General features: G+C 36.5%; 1 protein-coding gene across 2 annotated transcripts in view; it reads left to right on the top strand.

Annotated features, from left to right (window-relative positions):
- Positions 1-22,725, top strand: part of ASB3 (ankyrin repeat and SOCS box containing 3) — a 96,180-nt gene that overhangs the window by 62,025 nt on the left and 11,430 nt on the right. For both annotated transcript variants that reach the window (XM_060116605.1, XM_060116606.1), the window contains exons 6-9: positions 9-186; positions 2,036-2,233; positions 12,361-12,618; positions 17,438-17,571. In XM_060116605.1, coding sequence (XP_059972588.1) covers positions 9-186; positions 2,036-2,233; positions 12,361-12,618; positions 17,438-17,571 — 768 coding nt within the window. The remainder of the gene's footprint in view (positions 1-8; positions 187-2,035; positions 2,234-12,360; positions 12,619-17,437; positions 17,572-22,725) is intronic.

Raw genomic sequence — 22,725 nt, 5'->3', positions numbered from 1 at the left:
TATTTTAGGTGCAAATGTCAATTGTCAAGCCTTGGACAAAGCTACTCCCTTGTTCATTGCTACTCAAGAGGGCCACACAGAATGTGTGGAGCTTTTGCTTTCCAGTGGGGCAGATCCTGATCTTTACTGTAATGAGGACAATTGGCAGTTACCTATTCATGCAGCTGCACAAATGGGCCATACAAAGTAAGTGTTAAAAATGGAAAATAAAAATGGTCTCATAATTCAAAGGTAATAGAAATAGATCTTCTGGGCCAGACCCTTTACCTCCAGGCATAACCCTTGGTATTCCCTTCTCTACTGATCTGCTGGGTGACTAGATCCACCCCCCACATTTGTCCCGCTTGCAATCCCGGCAACTCGTAGTCTTGCCCTTTCCTAGTGTGAGGCAGAGTGGCCCCAGGGGCTTTCTTAGGGTGTTAAGTCTTCTGTCTGACTTCTTAAGCTGTGGCTGTACTCTCCCACTCCTTTCCAGTTTTGTCCCAGGCATCTTTAGGTATTGATCCAATGGCTGTATTCAACTTATTTTGTTACCTCCTTGACCCCAGGAAGGTTTTGAGTTTGTGATCTCTTTTGTGTGGACTGGGTAGTCCTCCACATCTTGAACCCTTTGACTGGACGTCTCTTTGTCTTATTTCAAATTCAACTTGGTACTTTCTCCTGCTTCTATTACTCTTCTTCCTTAGCCAGAAATTCCAGTGAAATTTTTGGTATTATCTGAAGAGAGAGAGACTTAACCAAAGTTGGAACTCCCTGAAATTGGGGGTTCCAGGAATCTCAGAAATTATTAAGCCTGGTTATACCGTGAGAATATGGCAGCCTGTCTTAACATAGATTGGTACCAAACAGTTTTTTAAAATATATTTTTAAAGTTTTTAGAGTCATACTACTACAATAATAATTTTTATAGCTCTTGTTAGTATTTTTTAATTTAAAAAGTAATAGTGAAATGGTCTTGTCTTTAGTATGTATACATAGTAGGAAAACAGATGCTGTGATTGGGTTATTATGCCACTAGGTGGCATGGTATTTTACTATTTCCTTAAAGATATTTGTAATCATGTTTGTGCCCTGTTGAAGAGTATAATTTTTCCAACTCATTTAAAAAAATTTAGCACATTTATTACATATAAGAGACACTAAACATATTCTTTATTTTAACAAAGTACTTAGGTTTAAAAATTTGATGTTTTTCTTAACTGTTGATTGTTTATCTAATCATAAATCTTAGGTACAATTATACTCTGAGCTTTAAATTGATACCAAAACCCTCTTGAGAATTTGTCCTCATTTGTTCTCAATTTTGAGAATTCTGTTTGTCACTGATAATTTCCTTCATGGTGAAATATAAGTTCTCCTTAAATATTATCTTAGTCCTACCTTACCTAAGGAAAAGTAGCAAAGAGAAAGAATGTTATAAATTCTTAATTTATTCTTAATTTTTAAATAAATCTGCCTTAATATTTAAAGAGCTCATCTTCTTTTCTGAGAATACAATATTTTAGCAGAATTTCTGACTTCTTCCTGATGAAAATACTATTCATTTCATGTCACTCACCATCTTAAAAAATTCTTACTGATTAGAAAAATAAAACTTTGATTGCTACTTTATGAAGGAAAATAACTTGTTTTCTTGATAACAAGTTTATATTTAGTATAATGAAGTTTTAAAAAATTTTATTAGATCCTAAAATATCTAATATAAAATTTGAATTTTGGGGAGGAAGGTGGTTGCTGGTGGGAAGGTAAATAATTCATGAAAAATAAAGGACTGTGTGTTATCTGTTTACTTTTATGGGAACGTTATTTAGCTCTGCTTCAGATATGTTTAAGGATCTTTCTATTAAGCAACAATAATGAGCGTAACATTTCGGAGTATGTAGCTTGTAATAATTTACTGTAGATAGAAAGCACACTGAAGACAGAAAGACTTTTTAAAATCAATCAATGGGTGACCCAAAATATGTGCTGTAGAAATGTCTACGCTTATGTACATATAAAAGCATTATATACCCCTGAATTTGTGTATTTGCAGAATCTTGGACTTGTTAATACCACTTACTAACCGGGTCTGTGACACTGGGCCAAACAAAGTGAGTCCTGTGTACTCAGCAGTGTTTGGAGGGCATGAAGAGTGCCTAGAAATGTTGCTCCAGTCTGGCTACCACCCAGATGCCCAGATGTGCCTCGTCTTCGGATTCAGTTCTCCCATGTGTATGGCTTTCCAAAAGGAGTATGTATATTTGCTGTATTTTTATTCTTTTTTGCTATATGGAGATGTATTTCCAAGTGACTTTCTTTTGTGAAGCAATATGTCTTAGAGCTAAATTGGTAACTTAAAAACAAAAAACAGACAAAAACAAAAGCCTTCTGTGATGCACCTTGTTCAGTCAAACTGTAATAAAAATTAGGTGATAATGTCAGATTTTTTTCCTTCTCTCTTTGGCTCTGGATTATATTTTTGGTGTAGCAATTTTAGAGCATACTTCCAATATATTAAAGTAAATGCAGGAATTCTCTGATTTCCTTGGTCTTCAAAACAATTTAAGAATTAAAACAAACTTTAAGTTACACAATGAATAAGGGCTGAAGATTTAATGTATAATGTGACTGTAGTTGATAACACTGTATTATATAATTGAAATTTGCTAAGTAAGAGTACAACTTAAATGCTCTTAAAAAAAAGAGGTAAATATTTGAGGTGATGAATGTTTTCACAATGTATATGTATGTCAAATCACCTCATTATATACTTTAACTATCTTACAATGTTATTTGTCAGTTATACCTCAGTAAAGCTGGGAGGCAAAAACATAAAAAAGTTAAAAATATCTTTGTCAAGTATGATATTGACCGTGTGTCAGGCTATTTATCATTTGAAATTTATATTTACAAGACTTGTTATGAACCTAAAATAAAACTTTAGTTTTCTAGATATTCTTGCATTTTTAATGTATTTGGTATGTAGCATTTATTTCTGTAGGTCACACTCAGTTTAAAATTTTTTAAAATATTTCTTTTGCTTATCTGCCATGATGCTGTGAGTAGAATAAATGAAGAATTACTGATAGATTATTGATTAGATTCTGGCCAAGACTTGTCTATAAGACTCCTAAGGTTTTAAAATAGATGGTAAGAATAAGGCTATGTGTAAGAAAAGCCATATTGAGTAAAATCTATGGTCCATGCAATAATGGAATAAGTTGTGCAAGTAGTTGCTGTTTTTTTTTTTTTTTTTTTTTTAGCGGTACACGGGCTTCTCACTGTTGTGGCCTCTCCCGTTGCGGAGCACAGGCTCCGGATGTGAAGGCTCAGTGGCCAAGGCTAACGGGCCCAGCCGCTCCGCCCGTTTCCCCTGCATCGGCAGGCGGACTCTCAACCACTGTGCCACCAGGGAAGCCCGTTGCTGTTGTTTTTAATGACGCAAAAGAGGTTGCAGGCTTACCTCAAATTTCATTGGCTTTCCTGAATTCACCATTATGGATTGCTAGCTATGACTTAATTTAAACATTTATCAAAAACTTATTTGCTAAGCTTTTCAGTCTCTACCATCTTGTAATATTTGCTATGTAAAATAGTAGTTCATTTCATTTGTTCTGAATTTAAGCTTCTACGTATACACTGTACTCTGAGTATTTGGGGTTTGGGTTAATCTGAGTATCTGGGGTTTTGGTTAATCTGAGTATCTGGGATCCACTCTATGCATAACTTTCCCGATTTCATGGTATACTTCCTTAGGTTTTGTCTTTATAAACAGAGGAGCCCTAATTATTTTAGTTTACCTCACTAGGCCTATACTGATGACTTTAGTTGATTCATTTGCCTTTCTCTGTACATATCTATCTCATCGTATTTTGTTATTAAATCAGAATTGAATATTTTTTTAATGCATTTATTTATTTATTTTTGGTTGCCTTGGGTCTTCGTTGCAGTGCGCGGGCTTTCTCTAGCTGTGGCTAGCGGGGGCTACTCTTTGTTGAAGTGCGTGGGCTTCTCATTGCAGTGGCTTCTCTTGTTGCGGAGCACAGGCTTTAGGCGCGCGGGCTTCAGTGGTTGTGGCACGTGGGCTCAGTAGTTGTGGCTCACAGACTCTAGAGCGCAGGCTTAGTAGTCGTGGCGCATGGGCTTAGTTGCTCCACAGCATGTGGGATTGTCCTGGACCAGGGATCGAACCCGTGTCCTCTGCATTGGCAGGCGGATTCTTAACCACTGCGCCACCAGGGAAGCCCCTGAACATTTTTTTATTTGATCAGAATGTAATGGTTTTGTATAGTTTTGTATAGTTGTATGTCTATGTGTCCAATATAACAATAATCTGTTTTAGTCTTCATCTTACTTTTGGAGGAATATTTTTGGTCCTGGTCACAGCAGCTAAGCTCATGCCTCATCATCTTATATAAGTGTAGTTTAAATTAAACGTATTAAACCATAGCAGTACCCCTGTTAACCCCGAAACACCTTAAAATTAATGTTTTTCTGGCCTGAGAAATCAGGTAAATAGAACCCTGTGGAACAGAGGGTATGAGGGGAATCCTGGAGCCGAGAGAGCTGGAGAAGGGGTTCTCTTAATTCTGTGTACAAACCTGCATATGTCCAGAGCCCATCCAAGCTTTGAATGCACAGGACAGACATTGAAAACAAGATTTGAACTATCACCCAAGTCTCAGGCCCCTGAATGGTACATTTCATGGGGCCAGACCCAAAGCAGCATAGCAAAGGCTTGAGAACTGAACCAGCAGTCTGTAGAGGTGAAAAAGAAATTGTAGTCTAAACCTAAGTAGGTTATATGCCTGCTAAAATAAACAAACACAATCAGTATTATATTCAAAAGATTATAACAGGACCCAGGCCTAGAGTTTACACACAGCATTACTGTTCGTAATGTCCAGGATACAGTCTAAAATGACTTGACATATGAAGAACCAGAAAATATGACCAGTTTTAGAGGGAAAAGACAATTAACAGGTGTCAACCCTGAGATGATCTAGATGTTGGAAATATTAAATAATTGAAAACAGCTATTATAATGGTGCTTAATGAAGTAAACACACTTGAAATAAATGGAAAGGTAGATATTTTCAGCTGAGAAATAAAAACTAGAGCTAAATGGACTTCTTAAAAGTGAGAAATACAAAATCTGAAATGAAAATTTAACTATATGAGCTCCATAGCAGAATGGAATTGACAGGAAAGAGTCAACTTGAAGATAGACCAATATAAATTATCCAAAGAGAAGAACAGAGAAGATGACGACTTGGGGGACAAAAAAGGAACAGAGCCTCAGGGACCTGAGAGACAGTATGACTGGGGTTGACATTTATGTCATTAGGGTCCAGAAGGGAGGAGAAAGAGGTTGTGAACTGATGATGAAAACTTCCCAACATTGGATAAAGATGTAAGTTTTATAGATTTAAGAAGCTCAGCAAACCAAAATAGGATAAACCCAAAGAAAAGCATGCTCAATAATCAAACTGCTGAAAACTAAAAGTAAAGAAGCAACAGTGTGGCGTATGGTGGTCTTTGGTCACAGACATGAGCTAACAAACTTTGTTTTTTGCTACTCTTGGCAATTTTGCTCTGTAAAATGGCCCTATAGAGCATAACTAAAATTGGTGGCTTTAAAAGGGCTTGTCAGATATTTTCTTTCATGTGGGAACTTGTAATTGGGCCAAATGTATTTTTAATTAGTAAGGTAGGTTTTCAGTAAGAAAAGTCACTGGAAAATACTATTTGTTAGTCTAAAGGAAAAAAGTCATCAAAACATCAGAATATCTGTTTTATGAGGGTACATTCTCCTAGTCTTTCCAGTTGACTTTTTGTTTGCCTGGGCCCATGGCAGTAGACTTAATTTTGATATATCTTTGCCGTTATTACCTACTCTGCGGGGAATTTAATTGACAGGGAAACATTTCCCAAAGGACTAAATCTAAGCAATGGTAGCATCATAATCACATATGCTCACATTTAATGTGTATAAAAATATAGTAGGGCCTCCCTGGTGGCGCAAGTGGTTGAGAGTCCGCCTGCCGATGCAGGGGATACGGGTTCGTGCCCCGGTCTGGGAGGATCCCATATGCCGCGGAGCGGCTGGGCCCGTGAGCCATGGCCGCTGGGCCTGCGCATCCGGAGCCTGTGCTCCGCAACGGGAGAGGCCACAACAGTGAGAGGCCCACATACCGCAAAAAAAAAGAAAAAAAAAAATATATAGTACATTGCACAATTTTTGGCACACAGAAAAATATCAAGGTTAATTTTCTTCTTCATTTCTGGAGAAGAAATTCATTTTTGCCATCCTCCATATATCTAAAAAAGAGCACCAATTAAATTTTTAGTCTCTATATTATGTTTATGTAAGCTAGTGTCTGGCTCTTAGTTTGCGTGTCATCACTGTACATGTAATGTGAAAATCATTGGATTATTTTGGGACTCGATGTAAAGCTGATCAAGCAAGAAAACTGTCATTCTCCCAGTAGGTTTTGTTTTAGTGTATCAGAGGGTAATATAGCTAGTGCCTGCGGAAAAAAACCGAAGTTGAAAAATTCATTAATTTTTAATTTCTTTCATTAAGTATGCATCTGAAAATTTGGATTCTCTATGGTTGCATACTTAAAATTAATTAAATTAATTACAATTACTATTTAAAAAGCAAGGACAGTGGACTAAAATTTTCATTTAAAAATAACTTTTTTTGTGCTGTTTTTCCTTAAAAAACAATGTTTGAATTTCCTATATTACATTTACCAATTATGAATAAGAATTTGCGTTTTAGTCACAGTAATGATACCAGGGAACTTGGAAGACTCCATTTTCCAAAATTAATTATTAAATATTCAAATTTTCAGAGATTTGGTAATAGACAATGAGGTAAGTTTAGTGGTATAAGTTTTGAAATTTCATTTTTATAGCAATGGTGTGTTGTTACAATAATGTTAGTTTGGTGTAAGATTGTTGTAGAAAGATTTAATCAGCACTTAACTGACTCCAGGTATTAATGAGTCAAAAACTTTTGTTTTCTTATTTGTATGTTTTCTGGTATTTCTCAGAGATCTAGAAATTTAATACTTGTGACCCTCCTTGCACTGTTGGCCTGTTACGTTCTAGTAAACATATCTGCTTTTACAAATAGTATAATTAATATCAAAAGGTGATGAAAATAATAAATATAAATAATGGCTCTGGGTTTTAAGTTTTCCCTTCTTTATTATTTTATTCAGCTGATGTAACTTTTTAGCTCAGGATTAGCATTCTGAAACTTTTTTACTGGATATCCCTTGGAGAGGATAAGCTTCCATTTGAAGCAGTGACCCTTAGCTCTTCTCACACTCCAAAGCATGATAGAAAGGTGTCTTGTCTCCTCCACCATCGTACAAAAGCATTCTTTGTCCTTTGGGGCTAACAACTTAACAGTTTTAGTGACATGAAGCCAGTCTTTCAAGGGCATAGCTGAGTAATTCAACTCAAATGAGAAAATAGAAGAAAAAGACTCCTTTAACTGGAATGGGTGGAAGAGCAGGAAGTTGAGAAATTTCAGGACAGTTTGAACAAATATTAATGCCTTTTCTATATGAATGTAGAAAGAGATCCTGGCTTAACCGACCTGATTTTGTCTGTCTTTCTAATTGATACTAATCATTGTTATCCCATTAGTTTTGTAAAAATAATTGTGTCCATTCTTGTCATCATATCACACATGGATACATCTGACACAACCTAATGTTTTTATTTTATTTTCAGCTGATGGCTGAAAGCCATTCAATAAAACTTATTATATGGCCTTTTGATGATTCAGCTGATAAGTTGGTTGGATATTTTGTTGGGTAATTGAAACTAAAATTCTCAAGATATTTGCCCATTTCTATTTGTTTAAAAGAAACCTTGTTAACATGTTGAATTTCCTTTTACTGTGTTTTTTTATCTGGGCCTGTTTCTGTGCACATTTTTGAACTTCAAAGAGCAGTATGATGGAAAGTGTACATACCTCCAGATAAGGTCTAGACATTGCATTTTTAGTTTTTAAACTTCTCCTCTTTCTCCGTGTCTTATGATTTTCACTGTTATATAATGTGGAATCTCTTAATGTGTCACAGTTTGTTCTTGATATTTATGTTAAATGGGAGGGACTACTCTAGGACTTGATGAGTTTTTCCAATTCTCCATCAGGGCTTGAAAGAGAATTTGTATTAAGTGTTAGGAGAAACACATGCATATGTCCATGTAGTTTACATTTTAACCAAAGTTTTATCTAAGCCTTAGGGTCTACTCTTCTTACTCAATAACATATAATAATCAAGGTCATCATAGAGCACTGAAGTTGCTTGAGTTTCTGGAGCTTGTACATGTATCTGAGACCTTCTTAATATCCTTTGCAGAAGCTCAGGGCATGCTGAGAAAGTTTTATGATCCTCCACTTTATTTTGTGTTTATTATTCACCATATAAATGGTAGTTTTGTTGGAAAAGTCTTTATAGTGTAGCAGTAGGCAGTTTCATAAGCCTTTTAGGAGTATGCTCTTGTCCTTTCTAACACAAGGCAATGTGATAATTGGAAGAAATTTAGAGTGGGGTTTTCCGAAGTGTGTTTTGTAGAGTACTTATTCTATACATTGTTAATAGATAATACACAGGATTAAAAGGGTTCCTTAGTTAATTAAGTTTGGGAAACACAGGGTTAAGCAATGGTAATTAGATTTCTTTCCTGGAGGGCTTCTAAGAATTTTTCTTATGGTGTTGTGTTTTATGAATTCCTAAGGGGGAATGAATCTACAAAAGTTTGAGAAATTTGGGAACATAGGATGAACTTTACAATAAATACACTATTCCTGTGTTTACAGACTTTTGGGGCATTTTATACTCTCTTTATTAGGCTGTTTTCAGATTAGCTATTGGATCCATTGCTTTAATTCTAAGGTTACTTCTTCTGAAAGGTATCTGGAGGTTGAAGAAAAACACTTGACCATATAAGTTGAAAATTTAAGTTCATACTGTATTTGTCCTTTTATGGACTAGTGTATATTATAAAGTTTCTCAAATATTTTCATTATGGAGCCTTTTTCTCATAGATCATTTTTCAGGGACTAGTGTTCCATGGAACATACTTTGGGAAACATAGGTCTGGCCTTAAACTAATTCTCAATTTGACTGTTTCATGAAGTGTTTGGTTTTTATAATGTAGGAGAGATATTTCAGATATTTGCTGTATCATATTCACTGTTAGATTTTGGTTTGATATTATTATCCCAATTCTACCAATTACTAGCTTGACTAAGCTTCAGTTTTTGCATCTAGAGTGGAGATGATATTAAAACTTACTTTTTAGGGTGATTGTGAAGATAAAGGCAAATCTTCGGTGTAACACATTTAACATACCATTTATTCTGGTACAGAATAATTTCTCAATAAAGTTTGTTATTATAGGGAATTATATGCACATGTTCCTCTCACATTTAGAGATGGATGGTTGGTTTATCTGTGGCCTTGTCCTTAAAATTTTCTTAGCATGAGCCACATGTCTCGTTGCTATATTCGAAACTTGAATAAGAAAGCCTCTTGGTTTTGTAGTTTTATTCTAAACAGAAAATAGGTTATCTAGCTATCTGTAGCACTTAATCTAACAGGGTGCATTTAGGGCTCCCGTTTACCTTTGTATTCTGTAGCAGAAAAACTGCTCTTTAAGAGCTAAAGTATCTATGGTTAGGCCATTGATGGTTTCAAATTGCTTGAGGGAAGAGTTCAGCCAGTCCCTGAATTGTACATGTAAACACAGATGCCTTGAAAATTAACAGTCTTCTTGAGAATTATGTATCACATTTGTAATGAGGCAATGTCTTGAGCTTTTCCCACTGTTTACCTACATGTTTACTCGAATGTGTTCAACAGTCCATATCATGTGTTGATTGTTCTGTAGTGGAATCAACAAGTAATAACCGTAGTAATAAAGAGAAGCTAGTTAAATGAGGTGGATGTAGTTGAAATAAACCAATTATATTGGTTATAACTGTTTAGAACCACTGGTCAGAAGTATCAATATATCCTTTAGCATTTCTTGTAGTGCAGGACTGTTGGCAACAAATTCTTTCAGCTTTCCTGTATCTGAAAGCAGCCAGAAGAAAAAATACATGCATACAGGGCTCTTTTCAAGAACACTGATATGAATGATGGGAGTTTCCTGGAACAAATAGCAATATATGGTAGACAGACAACGAATTTATTAATTTTTATAAAGAAATTTAAGAATTATAGATTTTTCTTTTCTAATTGCTATGCATATTATTAATAATAAAGAGAATTACCATTTAATCTTTTAACTGAAGAAAAGAACAGAAATTGGAGAACAAATGAAATAGATTTACAAAAATTTACACAGGGTAGGTGACATTTTACTTATGTATATAGTGTTTTAACTGCCTTAAAACCTTGATTTCAAGTTCTGTACATAAGTCCTCAGAAGTAGGAGGCATCACATGACAATGGTTTAAATGTTTTATGTTTGTTTTCTCTTTTATTTTTATGACTTCATTATTTAGATTCTATAATACTATGATTAATGAAATATTTCTTTTTTATTTCTAGTTATTTAAAATAGCATTAATGCCAGTTTCAGAGGGAGACTAATTTTATTCTTGCATATTTTCTTTCACATTTGTGTGTGTAATGAACTTACATGTTTATTGAGCTTTGTTACAGTTAAAATTATATCATAGGGCTTCCCTGGTAGCGTAGTGGTTGAGAGTCCGCCTGCCGATGCAGGGGACGTGGGTTCGTGCCCCGGTCCGGGAAGATCCCACATGCCGCGGAGCGGCTGGGCCCGTGAGCCATGGCCGCTGAGCCTGCGCGTCCAGAGCCTGTGCTCCGCAACGGGAGAGGCCACAGCAGTGAGAGGCCCGCGTACCACAAAAAAAAAAAAAAAAAATTATATCATAAACAGTTTTTAAAATGTGGTCACACAACCATCAGAATTGTAGTTTTTGATGACTATGTAATATTTTGCACTTACTGCTCCTCTGTTAAACATTTAGGTAATTTCTGTTTTTTAAAAATTTGTTTTTAAAAAATTATAGACAATACTATGGTTAATATATTTGTGCAAATAGGATATAATTTCTTTTTTATTTTGTCTCTTGGATAAATTCCCAGGATTTATGTTTATTATATTGTATTTTAATTTGTGTGGTATTTTACTTTACATATACTTTACATTTTATTTTACAAATACTTACATAATGCTAGTTCTGTGTGCCAGAAAGTTTAAATAACTTGCTCAGACTCACACAGCTAATAAGTGGCTGAGCACTCTGGCTCCAGTCTGTGCTCCTTATAACTTTGCTATGAAACCTCTTTTTTTTTTTTTTTTTTTTCTTTTTGCGGTATGCGGGCCTCTCACTGTTGTGGCCTCTCCCGTTGCGGAGCACAGGCTCCGGATGCGCAGGCCCAGCGGCCATGGCTCACGGGCCCAGCCGCTCCGCGGCATATGGGATCCTCCCAGACCGGGGCACGAACCCGTATCCCCTGCATCGGCAGGCGGACTCTTAACCACTGCGCCACCAGGGAGGCCCTATGAAACCTCTTTTGATGCATTTTGCCAATTAGCTCTCTCATAAAAGGGTTACACTTATTTTCAATCATTTTAACCGCAACTTAGCAGTGTTGGATGATAATTTTTTCTTTTTTAAAGTAACCAATTCAATAGGTATAAAATGATAACACATTTATTCTGTAAAACACTTGATAAAGAAGATTAATTTAAAAATCTAAAGCTGTAAGTTAAATTTTTGTTCATTAAAAAAAGCTTTTCTGTATGATTGCTTTTTACCATTAGAAGTTTAAAAGTAAGAGGGAAATTGACTTAGCTATTGTTGAAGGAAGTGGTATCTTGGAGATTCCTAGACTGAATCATCTGTCTTTAGGGACCAGTCGCATTGTTTTATTAACTTTGTTTAGCAAGTATTTTGTATTATGGATACTTAATTGTGCAAAAAAAATCACAATTTGAGAAGAGTTTTCTACTTGTCAATGATAATTTTAAAACTTACTTATTTAAGATAAATGTTTTAAATTCTAAGGACACGACTTGTTCATAGTTGGAAACTAAAAACCATGCAGAATGGTGTAAATTAAAAAGTAAAACCCTCCCTTTCCTCTGGTCCCCTAGTCTCAATCTACTAGACATGTAAAAATCATCCACTATCCCATTTGCTATTCTTATTTTCCAGTTGTAACTACTATTAACTTTGTAAGAATTATTTTTTTTTAATGTGAAAATCTAACTTCTCTTCTCTTCCCTTCCCTTCTTTTTCCTTCCTCCCTCCCTCCCTGCCTCCCTCCCTTCCTCCCTTCCTTCCTTTCTTTCTTTTTTGTGGTGGAGCTGTGACTTCTTGGGAATTGTGAATATTCTTTTGAAATATGGAGCCCAGCTAAATGAACTTCATTTGGCATACTGCCTGAAGTATGAGAGGTTTTCAGTATTTCGCTACTTTTTGAAGAAATGTTGCCCATTGACATCATGGAGCCACATATCTGAATTTATAAGTCATGCAGTTAAAGCACAGACAAAATATAAAGAATGGTTGCCATCTCTCCTGCTTGCTGGATTTGACCCACTGAATCTCCTCTGCAGTTCTTGGTAAGAAATCCTACCATGTGGACTTTACTCTTTTTGAGTGAGTGTACTACCTTTAATTTCCCCCAATTTCTTGAGATCCCTGTGTTGGGAGGAGGTTGTTATTATGTGTGTTTTGACTGTGATGGCTGGGTTGGGGTGAAGGAATTGGGGGCGCTGCTAATAGTGAGATTGAGTGTAAGGATAGAGTCCTGGAAAAAGGTCAGAGGTGGCTGGAAGGGAGTAGAAAGGAATGGATGCCAGTGAACCCTCCTGAGAGGGTTATTTCTTCTACTTAGGCCATCCCTCATGCTGCTCTTAAAATATCTGTGACAGAATGGTTGTAGCTGCTTTGGAGATTTCTAGCATCCCTTAGTCAACTAGATTGAATACTCCTATCCTATAGCAACTTGTCTACTTGAACTTAGTCTCCCTCAATAAATACTGATTTCTGGAGTAGCTGAGGAAATAACTCTTCACCTCAAGTGATTTCTCAGAAGGGCATCCCCTATGAGTGATTATATGAAAGTTGAGTCAAATTTTCTAGGGCAAAAGGATAAAAACTGTTTTACCAACCTTTTCAAGAGTTATGTGTCTAGATGGACCGAGAAGGTAATTGTAGCGGTGAGAGAACTCTTTTGGCCTGATAATTCGAGTCAAATGAGGAAATAGAATATAAAGAACATAAAAATTAAATGTATTTTATAAAATTTCAATGAAACATCTAGAAGATTTCTTTTTTGTGCTTCAGAAATTACCATTTACCGAAATAATGTTTAGACAAATACTGAGATTTTGGATTTCAGCAGAAAAGTGCTCTGATATTTTGTTATTTAAATTTTGCTTTTCAAAAGAGGTCCTCTTTGGTATTCATGCAGGCAACACTAGTGGTTCCTGCTTGTAAATTTTGTTTGCATTTCTGGGACTGCTTCTTCCGCCTGGTGGCTTCTCCATCTGTAAGTGAAGAACATATCTTTGTTTGGCAGGATCCCAGTATCTCACCTTTTTATTATGTCTGCCATAATATAGAATTCAAGAATTTTCACTAAGCAGAGGTTTTATGCTTAGGACTATCATCCCTTTCTGATACTAAATGTTTCAGATATGTGGCTTGTGAGGAAAACTGCTTTCTGGTAGGTGGTTTGAGGAATATAGAAGTAAAGCAAAGTTTAGGTACATGTTCTGATCTCCACTTTACTTTTTGTTTATAGTTTACAGTGGTTTCAGTACCCGATTGTATTTACTTCTGTCTACAGCTGATTAATACATAGTTACCTGTCAAATCACTCACTGTTGCAATTCCCTCTATACCATTTCAATAAAATTTTACAAAAATCCATTGTATTTTTTAGATAACTGAATGAGATGTAAAAATTATTGACAATTCATTGAGAAATCTAATTTTAAAAAGTTATTTGTGTATGTTTACTTGTCCTAAAAAATCCCCTTTTACATGTGCACACACACACATACACACACTCATTACTGAGATGGAAACGCACACTAATGAATGCTATATCTAGCTATTAACAAAGCTATTTAAGGACCCTTAACTTTTTACTTAGTGAATTTTATTGTTGTGTCTGGGCTCCTGATAGCTAACAGCAGTTACCCCTCACTGTTCTAGGATTCACTCCCCAAAATGCTACTGTAAATCCAATCAACACATGAGATAGCTGTGGGCAGTTCTGACAGTGTGTTCCCTTTCCTCTGTCACTTCACTTAGTGCTTATTCCCAGGGCACCCACTTTCTTCTCAGCAATGCTTCTTGTGTTTTTCTACTGAAGATACTAACTCGACTCCATATTACTTGCCCATTACTTTCAGCCTTCATGCTCCATTCTGGTTTCTAGTTTATTTCTTTAACCAACACTTAAAATATTGCCTGATACACAGTAGGTACTATTTTAAGTTCTTTACTATTAACTCATTTAATATAAAACATAGTAGATACCATTATCCATATTTTATAGAGGAGGGAATTGAGGCACAAAGTATTTAACATACTTGCCCAAGCTCACACAGCTAGTTAGTGTGAGAGCTTAGGTTTGGACTCAGGCTGTCCAGTAGTGTGGCTCATGTCTGTCTTTGTAACCCCTGTGCTATGCTGCCTTAGCCCTGTGTATCCCCAGGGATATGGTAGTTTTTATCACTTAATTTTAGGTACCTTAATCCCTTGCCTAACCTAGGGGGATCTGGGCCAACTTTTCTTGCTCTTTCCTACTCCTAAATTAGGAAGAAATTATTCAGGGAAAAAATTAAATGTATCTTCTTTTCCTTTCCTCCTGAGACAACTACATAGACTGCTGGAAGGAAAGGGAATTTGCTTTATCCTCCCAAAAGACTTTGTAAAATATACTCTCCCATCCCTAGTTCTGATACAAGGTTCCCTTCCCCCCATGTGACTAGCCCACTTGAGAATTTTTGTGGTAATAAGCCACTGGGTTTGTGTTATATTTATTGGATGTATTAGGATAGAAAAGAGTTAATAAACAGTAAACTACAAATTATTTTGTAGTAAATTGTAAAACTTCAGCTATTTGAATTGAGAACGCCAGTTGCATACATTTTACTCTGAAGGAGAACTTTAGTCACTTTATATTCATTAGAAAAAATACGATGGAAAATTTCACTTTAGCAATAAAAATGCTTAACATGGTCAAATTTTTGCTTACTGATCTTTTATTGAATGAATAAAGCAAGTGTTTACACTGAATGTGATGAATGTTTTGCTTTCTTTGATCAAATTTACATTCAAAGAGCTGTTATAAAATAATTATCCCATAAAAATGTCAATATGTTGTTAAAGTGGATTTTGGTTATATCTTATTTATATAACATGTAAGTCTGTTGCTTAATCTTTGTCATGTAAATTATAAATGTCTTTCCTAGGTATTGGTTGTCTTAAATAGTCTTTAAAGATGTATCTGGCTGAATAATTGCCTGTCACAATATAATCTGCAGAGTTGAAATATTTTTTCAGCTTTAAATGCAAGACTAGGTTTCCTCACACCCCCAATGCAATAGACGAATGATAGAAAGTAAATGTCATCTGTGCATTTAGTTGATTAACTGTCACTGGTTTATGATTGTGCAACTGCTTTGTACAATATAACGGTCAATGTAGTACAGTAACAATACATTTTCAGTGCCATTATCAGCATTGGTAAAATAAAACTCAACATTATATTAACTAAAGCTGTGTAAACAGATTTATTTCTTCTGTGTGTGTTTAGATAACTGCACAAAAATGACTTTGTGTTTGGTCACAGTGAGACAGCACATTAAGGTAGAAAAATGAAACCATTAAAAAAGAAACTAGCAACCAGAACCAAGTAACCTTTGGTGTGGGGTTCCTAGAAAGTGAAGGAGGTTGTTTGCATTTGAATATATTTTATCATTTCACTTATTCTCAATATTTTCTGATAAATCATGGCTTCACTGAGAGCTTTTTGAGAAGTAAAATGTTTCCCAAAGCACTTGTGCTACAGTTTAAGTTTTCCTTATTTAAGTTTGCATATTAGAGAATTAAGATTTTAGGAAATAATTTTCATACTCTCTAATCAGTCATTTCAAGGATACTTTGACCCTGAATTACGAGAAATAAGTTGTCTTTGAGATGACAGGTTTAGAGTATTATTCAGTTTCTTTACTTCTATTTTTCCCTTCTTTTGTCCTTGCTCAGTAATGTCTCCAAAAAAGCGACCTTGAAAATAATTTCTGTTTTTGAAGTAATCACCAGAGACCCTAATGATTTTATTTTTCTTCAAACAATGTGATGGTAGGGGAGTATCTAGTTGAGTACAAAATAAGGATCTTGTTAGAATTTAGAGTTCTCTTTAAGCTTTGACTAAATTTCATGTGTACAATGTTGTAAGGCCCACTGAAAATGTAATACTGAAAATTTCAAACCAGTTCTAGTAATATCAGATATTTATATAACATTTTATAGTTTTAAAAGTCTGTTTACTATATTGTCTCCATTAGTTTCATGAATAGTCCCCTAAAATAGGTAGGTTAAGTGTTATTCTCATTTTAGAGACCAGGATCTAGGGCTTAAAGAATTTAGGCAACATGTTTCTAAGTAGTAGAGGTGATGTTAGAAATCAGAGCTTTTCTTGGGTCAGTGCTCTTTCTCTTAGGATTCAAGTGCTTATAAAATTTGGGAAGTCTCTTTTGGGTGGGTTGGTAGGAAATATGACATTATTTTTAAAAAATAGAAGGAGAACTGCTTGTCTTCAACAACTTCTTTCAGTTCTTAAAGACAAAACTTATTCTGGTATGTCCTTTAGAGCCGTATCTACAATATAATGGGAAAGGTTCTTATAGGAGAACAGTTGTAGTACATCTCTGAGAGCTGGTCAGAAACAAACCATCTCTCTCATACACTCAGTTTAGGGACAGCTTTGGGTGTTTGGGCTTTATCCTTTCAGGACTGTTAAATTATGTGTCTGTGAGGATGACCAATCTAGATTTGGCAAGATGGTCCATTTGGGAGGAAATAATGGCAAATCCACTAATGACAGTGACACTGAATCTGTCTTTTCTTACCACTGCTGCTGGGGAATGGGTAGGAAAATTCCTACCCTCTGTAAGAGTAGAAACTCCTTTTGTCATCCATTGGACAACAACATGCACAGTCACTTGAGTTTCCTGTAGCAACTATAGCTGATTTTTCATGTCCACTGAACTTGCCTCTAGTTTCATGAATATTTTCTATGCTGCAGTTCTCTGTCTGCCTTCCACATCAAGGTGTTGTAAGAATAGGTACGTGGTGTTTGTTTTCAGGGTGAACCTTGGTGTATTTTGTGTCTAATTTTGTGTTAATATCTTGCCAATATAGGATTGACTCAATCAGCGATGACATCCTTATCTTCACTTTGGAGTTTACTAATTGGAGGAGGCTTCCTCCAGCTGTTGAAAAGATGCTCTCTGCTCGTGCCTCAAACTCCTCTTGGGCTCTACAGCAACATATTGGTAAGAAAGCACAATTTTCAAATACACTTCACTACCTTTTCTTTTCTTCCTTCCTTACCTGTGTTGTAATTTTAAGTGATAAGAGTCATTGGAGAACATATATTAAATTGGGCATCATTTGCATTTTCTCTTTTTAAAAATTTATTTATTTTTGGCTGCGTTGGGTCTTCGTTGCTACACATGGGCTTTCTCTAGTTGTGGTGAGCAGGGGCTACTCTTCACTGTAGTGTGTGGGCTTCTCATCGTGGTGGCTTCTCTTGTTGCAGAGCATGGGCTCTAGGCACTCAGGCTTCAGTAGTTGTGGCACGCGGGGTCAATAGTTGTGGCACACGGGCTGAGTTGCTCTGCGGCATGTGGGACCTTCCCAGACCAGGGCTCAAACCCGTGTCTCCTGCATTGGCAGGGGGATTCTTAACCACTGCGCCACCAGGGAAGTCCCTAGCATTTTCTTTATGTGGGGAAAGGATGGGACTGTGAGAGAGGTCATAGTAATTTCCTTCAACAAAAATCATATCTGGTTTTATAAGTTTAGCCTAAGGAGCGTGTAAAGAATAGCAGGTGTTTACTGATATTTTAATGATGTCCCTTTTATTTTTTAGTAAGGGTTACGCAAACAAAATTGAGTCCTAAAAATCTTGTTAGTGAATATTTAATTTGTGGTTAGAAAAATGCTAAATGAATTTTCCTCTTTGGAGTGTGTGTTGATTTGTGTTCTCTATAGTATTTATCATCTCTAAAAGGAAGTATCACCATTCTTTAATTTTTTTTTTTTTTTTTTTTTTTTTTTTGCGGTATGCGGGCCTCTCACTGTTGTGGCCTCCCCCGTCGCGGAGCACAGGCTCCGGACGCGCAGGCTCCGGACGCGCAGGCTCAGCGGCCATGGCTCACGGGCCCAGCCGCTCCGCGGCATATGGGATCCTCCCAGACCAGGGCACGAACCCGTATCCCCTGCATCGGCAGGCGGACTCTCAACCACTTGCGCCACCAGGGAGGCCCAGAAGTATCACCATTCTTTATCATTATCTTTTCTTACTGAATGTATGCCAGCGTGTTGATAAGATATAACTGTGGAGGTGAGCTGGGTGGAAATTCTGTGAGTTGATTGATATTTTAAATTATCAGCTTACCCTCAATTTAAAAAAATGTTTTTAAGCTAGTTAAAAAAATAAAGAGGGTACAGTAGAAGATTTTACACAAGGAAACCGGATTAAACTAAACTTAATATATGCACAGTGTTTCTATTTACTTATTCAGATTTATTTTAATCTATTTTGTTAACTAGATTATGTCTTAAGTTAGGAAAATTATTTCTTCACTGCTATTTTTACATGAAATGTGACTCTTCATAAAACATACTGAATAGGTTTTTTTTTTTTTTTTTTTTTTGGCTGTGTTGGGTCTTCATTGCTGCATGTGGGCTTGTTGCAGAGCATGGGTTCTGGGCGCACAGGCTTCAGTAGTTGTGGCACGCAGGCTCTAGAGCACAGGTTCAGTAGTTGTGGCGCACAGGCTTTGTTGCTCTGTGGCATGTGGGATCTTCCCGGACCACGGCTCGAACCCGTGTCCCCTGCATTGGCAGGCGGGTTCTTCACCACTGCACCACCAGGGAAGCCCCTGAATAGGTTTTTAACAAGTGAACTTACACATATGTAGAAATGTCTTCTAATTTCTTGGAAGATTACATTTAAGTAAATATTCTCAATCAAAAAAAGACATTCAGGAAAATATGCTCTTGAACTGAGGTGTATTCAAACTGTCAGTGAGATTTCTTGTTGAAGAAGAAGTATAATCTGTTTGGAGTCTCTGAGCCTTCCAGAACAGAATTTCTTTAATGATAATGTTAGAAAACTCACATGCATGTGAGAATTGCATCTGCTTTTGCTAATTATGTATGTGCAGTGGCAGAGAGGAAGTATCTATTTCTTAATTGATAGAATATGGGACAATGGATTTGGGAACAAAAAGTCAAAAAGAAGGAGCATATGCCAAATGGGAAGATTATTGCAACCTATCAATTAGTAAAGATATGTGAGAGTTTACCTTGAAGACTCTAACATATGGCACATTTGTCCAGATGAAGGTAAGAATTGTGCATGAGTACATTATCCTGCAGTAGACTAAATCCATCAAGGGCTTCTTGTTTAATTAGGCACTAGGTAGAGCTTGTGTAGGGTAATAATCATCATCTCTTAAGAGGATTTTATTTTGGCTGACAAAAGCCTTTTTCAAAGGTATTAATGTAGCTAATGCTTTTCTGGTCTATTTCTCTTGCCAAGGCCTCTTTTCTTGGTTCCAGTCCCATATATCCAACTGACTTTTGGACATCTCCACTTGGTGTCCCACATTCTGACATATCCAGAATTTGAATTTATCATTTTTCCTACAAATCCTGGTGTTCCTTCTGTTTCCTGGTTCAGGATGTGAGGTGGTTTGGGAGTGCTGTTTACCAAGAAAGTGAGTTATCCCTGGCAGCTCTTTGTTATTTGTTGCATCCATAGTGGAGGTTTCAACAGGGGTGATTTTGCCCCCCCACAGGGGATATTTTGGTTGTCACAATTGGTAGGGGTGCTCTTGCCATCTAGGGGATAGAGGCCAGGGAGGTTCTGCTAAATATGCTACAGTGCACTCAACAGCCCCCCCATAGCAAAGAGTTATCTGGCCCGAATGTCACTAGTGCCCAGGTTGAGAAATCCTGATCCACCTTGACTCTTGCGTTGTCCAGTGTTACAAAGGCCTTTTATTCCTATACCAGGAAGACTTTTTAACCCTGTTCTTATTGCAAACTACTTAGGAAACACTTGTGTTGTTCCTCTTAGTTATATTGGTCTCTCAGAATATTCTTCAGTGGTTCCTCTTCTGCAGGTAATGGGAGCCATTACAATGCTAGATTTTAGAAAGTCTGGAAAGAAAAGATATGCCCATCTACTCAGTTGCCTGAGTTTCAAATGGGATTGTGATTCTCTTCCTTTCTGTAGTTCAAGGCTGTCTTGAGGTACCCAGCTCCCCTTTTTTCTTCAATTTTCAGGACATTCAGTTTCCGTGTATTGGTCATCTGTACTCTCCCCTCCTTTATTTGGATTTGAGTTGAGGATTTCTAGTAAGCAGAAGCATGGCCAGGGTTTTAATACCAATGGGAGTGAGCGCAGAAAAACAATTTTTTGGTTACCTCTCTACATGTGTGACAGTCTTGCTTTCACCTCACTTTCTCCAGTAACTTATCATGGTATTAAAAACTGCCTTGTCAATATATTTCTTTAAATTTTTTGGAAAAGATGCTTCTTGTGGCTCTGCCACTATTTGTAAGCCCCTAGATAATTTTAGCTCCCTAGCTTCTTTAGGTATACCAGTATCTATCCCAAGGGAAAGATTTTCTCCATTCTTTTCCTAAGCCCTTTTCAAGTCTTGGAGATGCCTTATACTCACTCAAAATTGTTCTTTCCTCTCCCTTTTCCCCCTTAAGGGAATAGCAGCTTGCCCTGGTAGCTTATAAATAAAAAAGAGGATTTTTTAGAGCAACACTTTCTCCTCTCTTAGCTTACCAATAGATTGCTGACAAAATCAAAGTAGTTTTACCAGCAAAATGTCCCAGCAAATGTGGATACAACTCATTGGTACCTAGTTTAGTAAGGATTTCCCCACCACATACACACAAGATGCTGCTCATCTTTTAATCATTAAATCAGATTTGTCTTCAAAGTTCTTTTGCAAATGTATACCAGGTAAAATTTACTGACTGGTTGCAGTTAACAATTTTTGATCATGTGCCTGTATATACTTCTTAGAAACATCAGTTTAACCACACATAGCAATAGACTTTGTTTGTTTGTTTAGGAATTTGATTTTTATTATCAAATATCTACTATAAGAACACCGGACAAAATTTAAAAAAAAAACATTAGGGGAAAAAAAATCACTGCAAAGGCAGTGCAACACAGTGGTTAAAACAATCTCTGGAGCCAAACAATCTTTCTATTCCTAACTAGCTGTGTGTCCTTAGGTAGGTTTCTCATGATTTCTGCCTCAGTTTCTCCCTTTGTAAGACTGGGATAATAATAGTACCGATCTCATAGAACTAAGGGGACTGAACAAGTTAATATTTGAAAAGTGTTTAAAACAAAGTCTAGCACATGATAAGTGCTGTATGTGTCTGTAAAACTTAAAAAAAAAAACCTTAACTGGGTTAATTTATCCATGGGTCTTTCCAGTCATTATGCATATACACTTTTTAGATGTTATAGTAGATATGTATATACAATTTTGTGTCCTTTTTATTCCTTTTTTTGTTATATATATTGACTCAGTATCCATAATTATAACTTACAGTGACTGCCTAAAACAGATTACAAACTAATTGTCCAACAATGCAGTAATGAGTAAACCATGGTCACTGACACACTGGGTTATTAAGTATCACCTTTTGTTCCAACAGCATCAGTCTCATACTTATGGGCAATACCTTTCCATCATTAGTAATCTCATTTACTAATCTTTTCTAAGGTTAATCTCGATCAACAGTAAATATCCCATTCAACACTTTTTTTCCCTTAAATTCAGGTTTAGTATTCCATATTCTAAGCAATAGACTTCTTAATCAAAAACTTTGCCAGCCCCTGCCCAGCTGACCAAGATCAAGTCTAGGTAATTAATTATGCTCTTATGGATAAAAGCACTTGGCTTTAGCTCATCCTGAACCTTTAATGATCAAATATGAACAATTCTATCCAGAGAATTACGTGGATCTGGATCGTACAAAGGATCCTGTAATGGCTCCATGAAACTCTCTTTATCTGTTCATTTCAGTGTTCCTCTGCTTTGTTCTAAACAGGATTTAAAACAGTTTATACATATAGATTATCACCAAACAGTAAAACAGAAGTTAAAAGTGAAAGCAAGGACTTCCCTGGTGGTCCAGTGGTAAAGAATCCTCCTTCCAGTGCAGGGGACGCGGGTTCGATCCTTGGTTGGGGAGCTAAGATCCCACATGCCGCGGGGCAACTAAGCCCATCTGCCACAACTGCTGAGCCCGTACACCTCAACTAGAGAGCCCTCGTGTCACAAACTACAGAGCCCACGCGCTCTGGAGCCCGTGCGCAACAACTAGAGAGAGTAAAAACCTGCATGCCACAACTAGAGAGAAGCCCGCACGCTGCAATG

The sequence above is a fragment of the Mesoplodon densirostris genome, chromosome 14 (genome assembly GCF_025265405.1).
Source record: "Mesoplodon densirostris isolate mMesDen1 chromosome 14, mMesDen1 primary haplotype, whole genome shotgun sequence".
Taxonomy (NCBI): Eukaryota; Metazoa; Chordata; class Mammalia; order Artiodactyla; family Ziphiidae; genus Mesoplodon; species Mesoplodon densirostris.
This window is presented reverse-complemented; position numbering and strand designations above follow the sequence as displayed.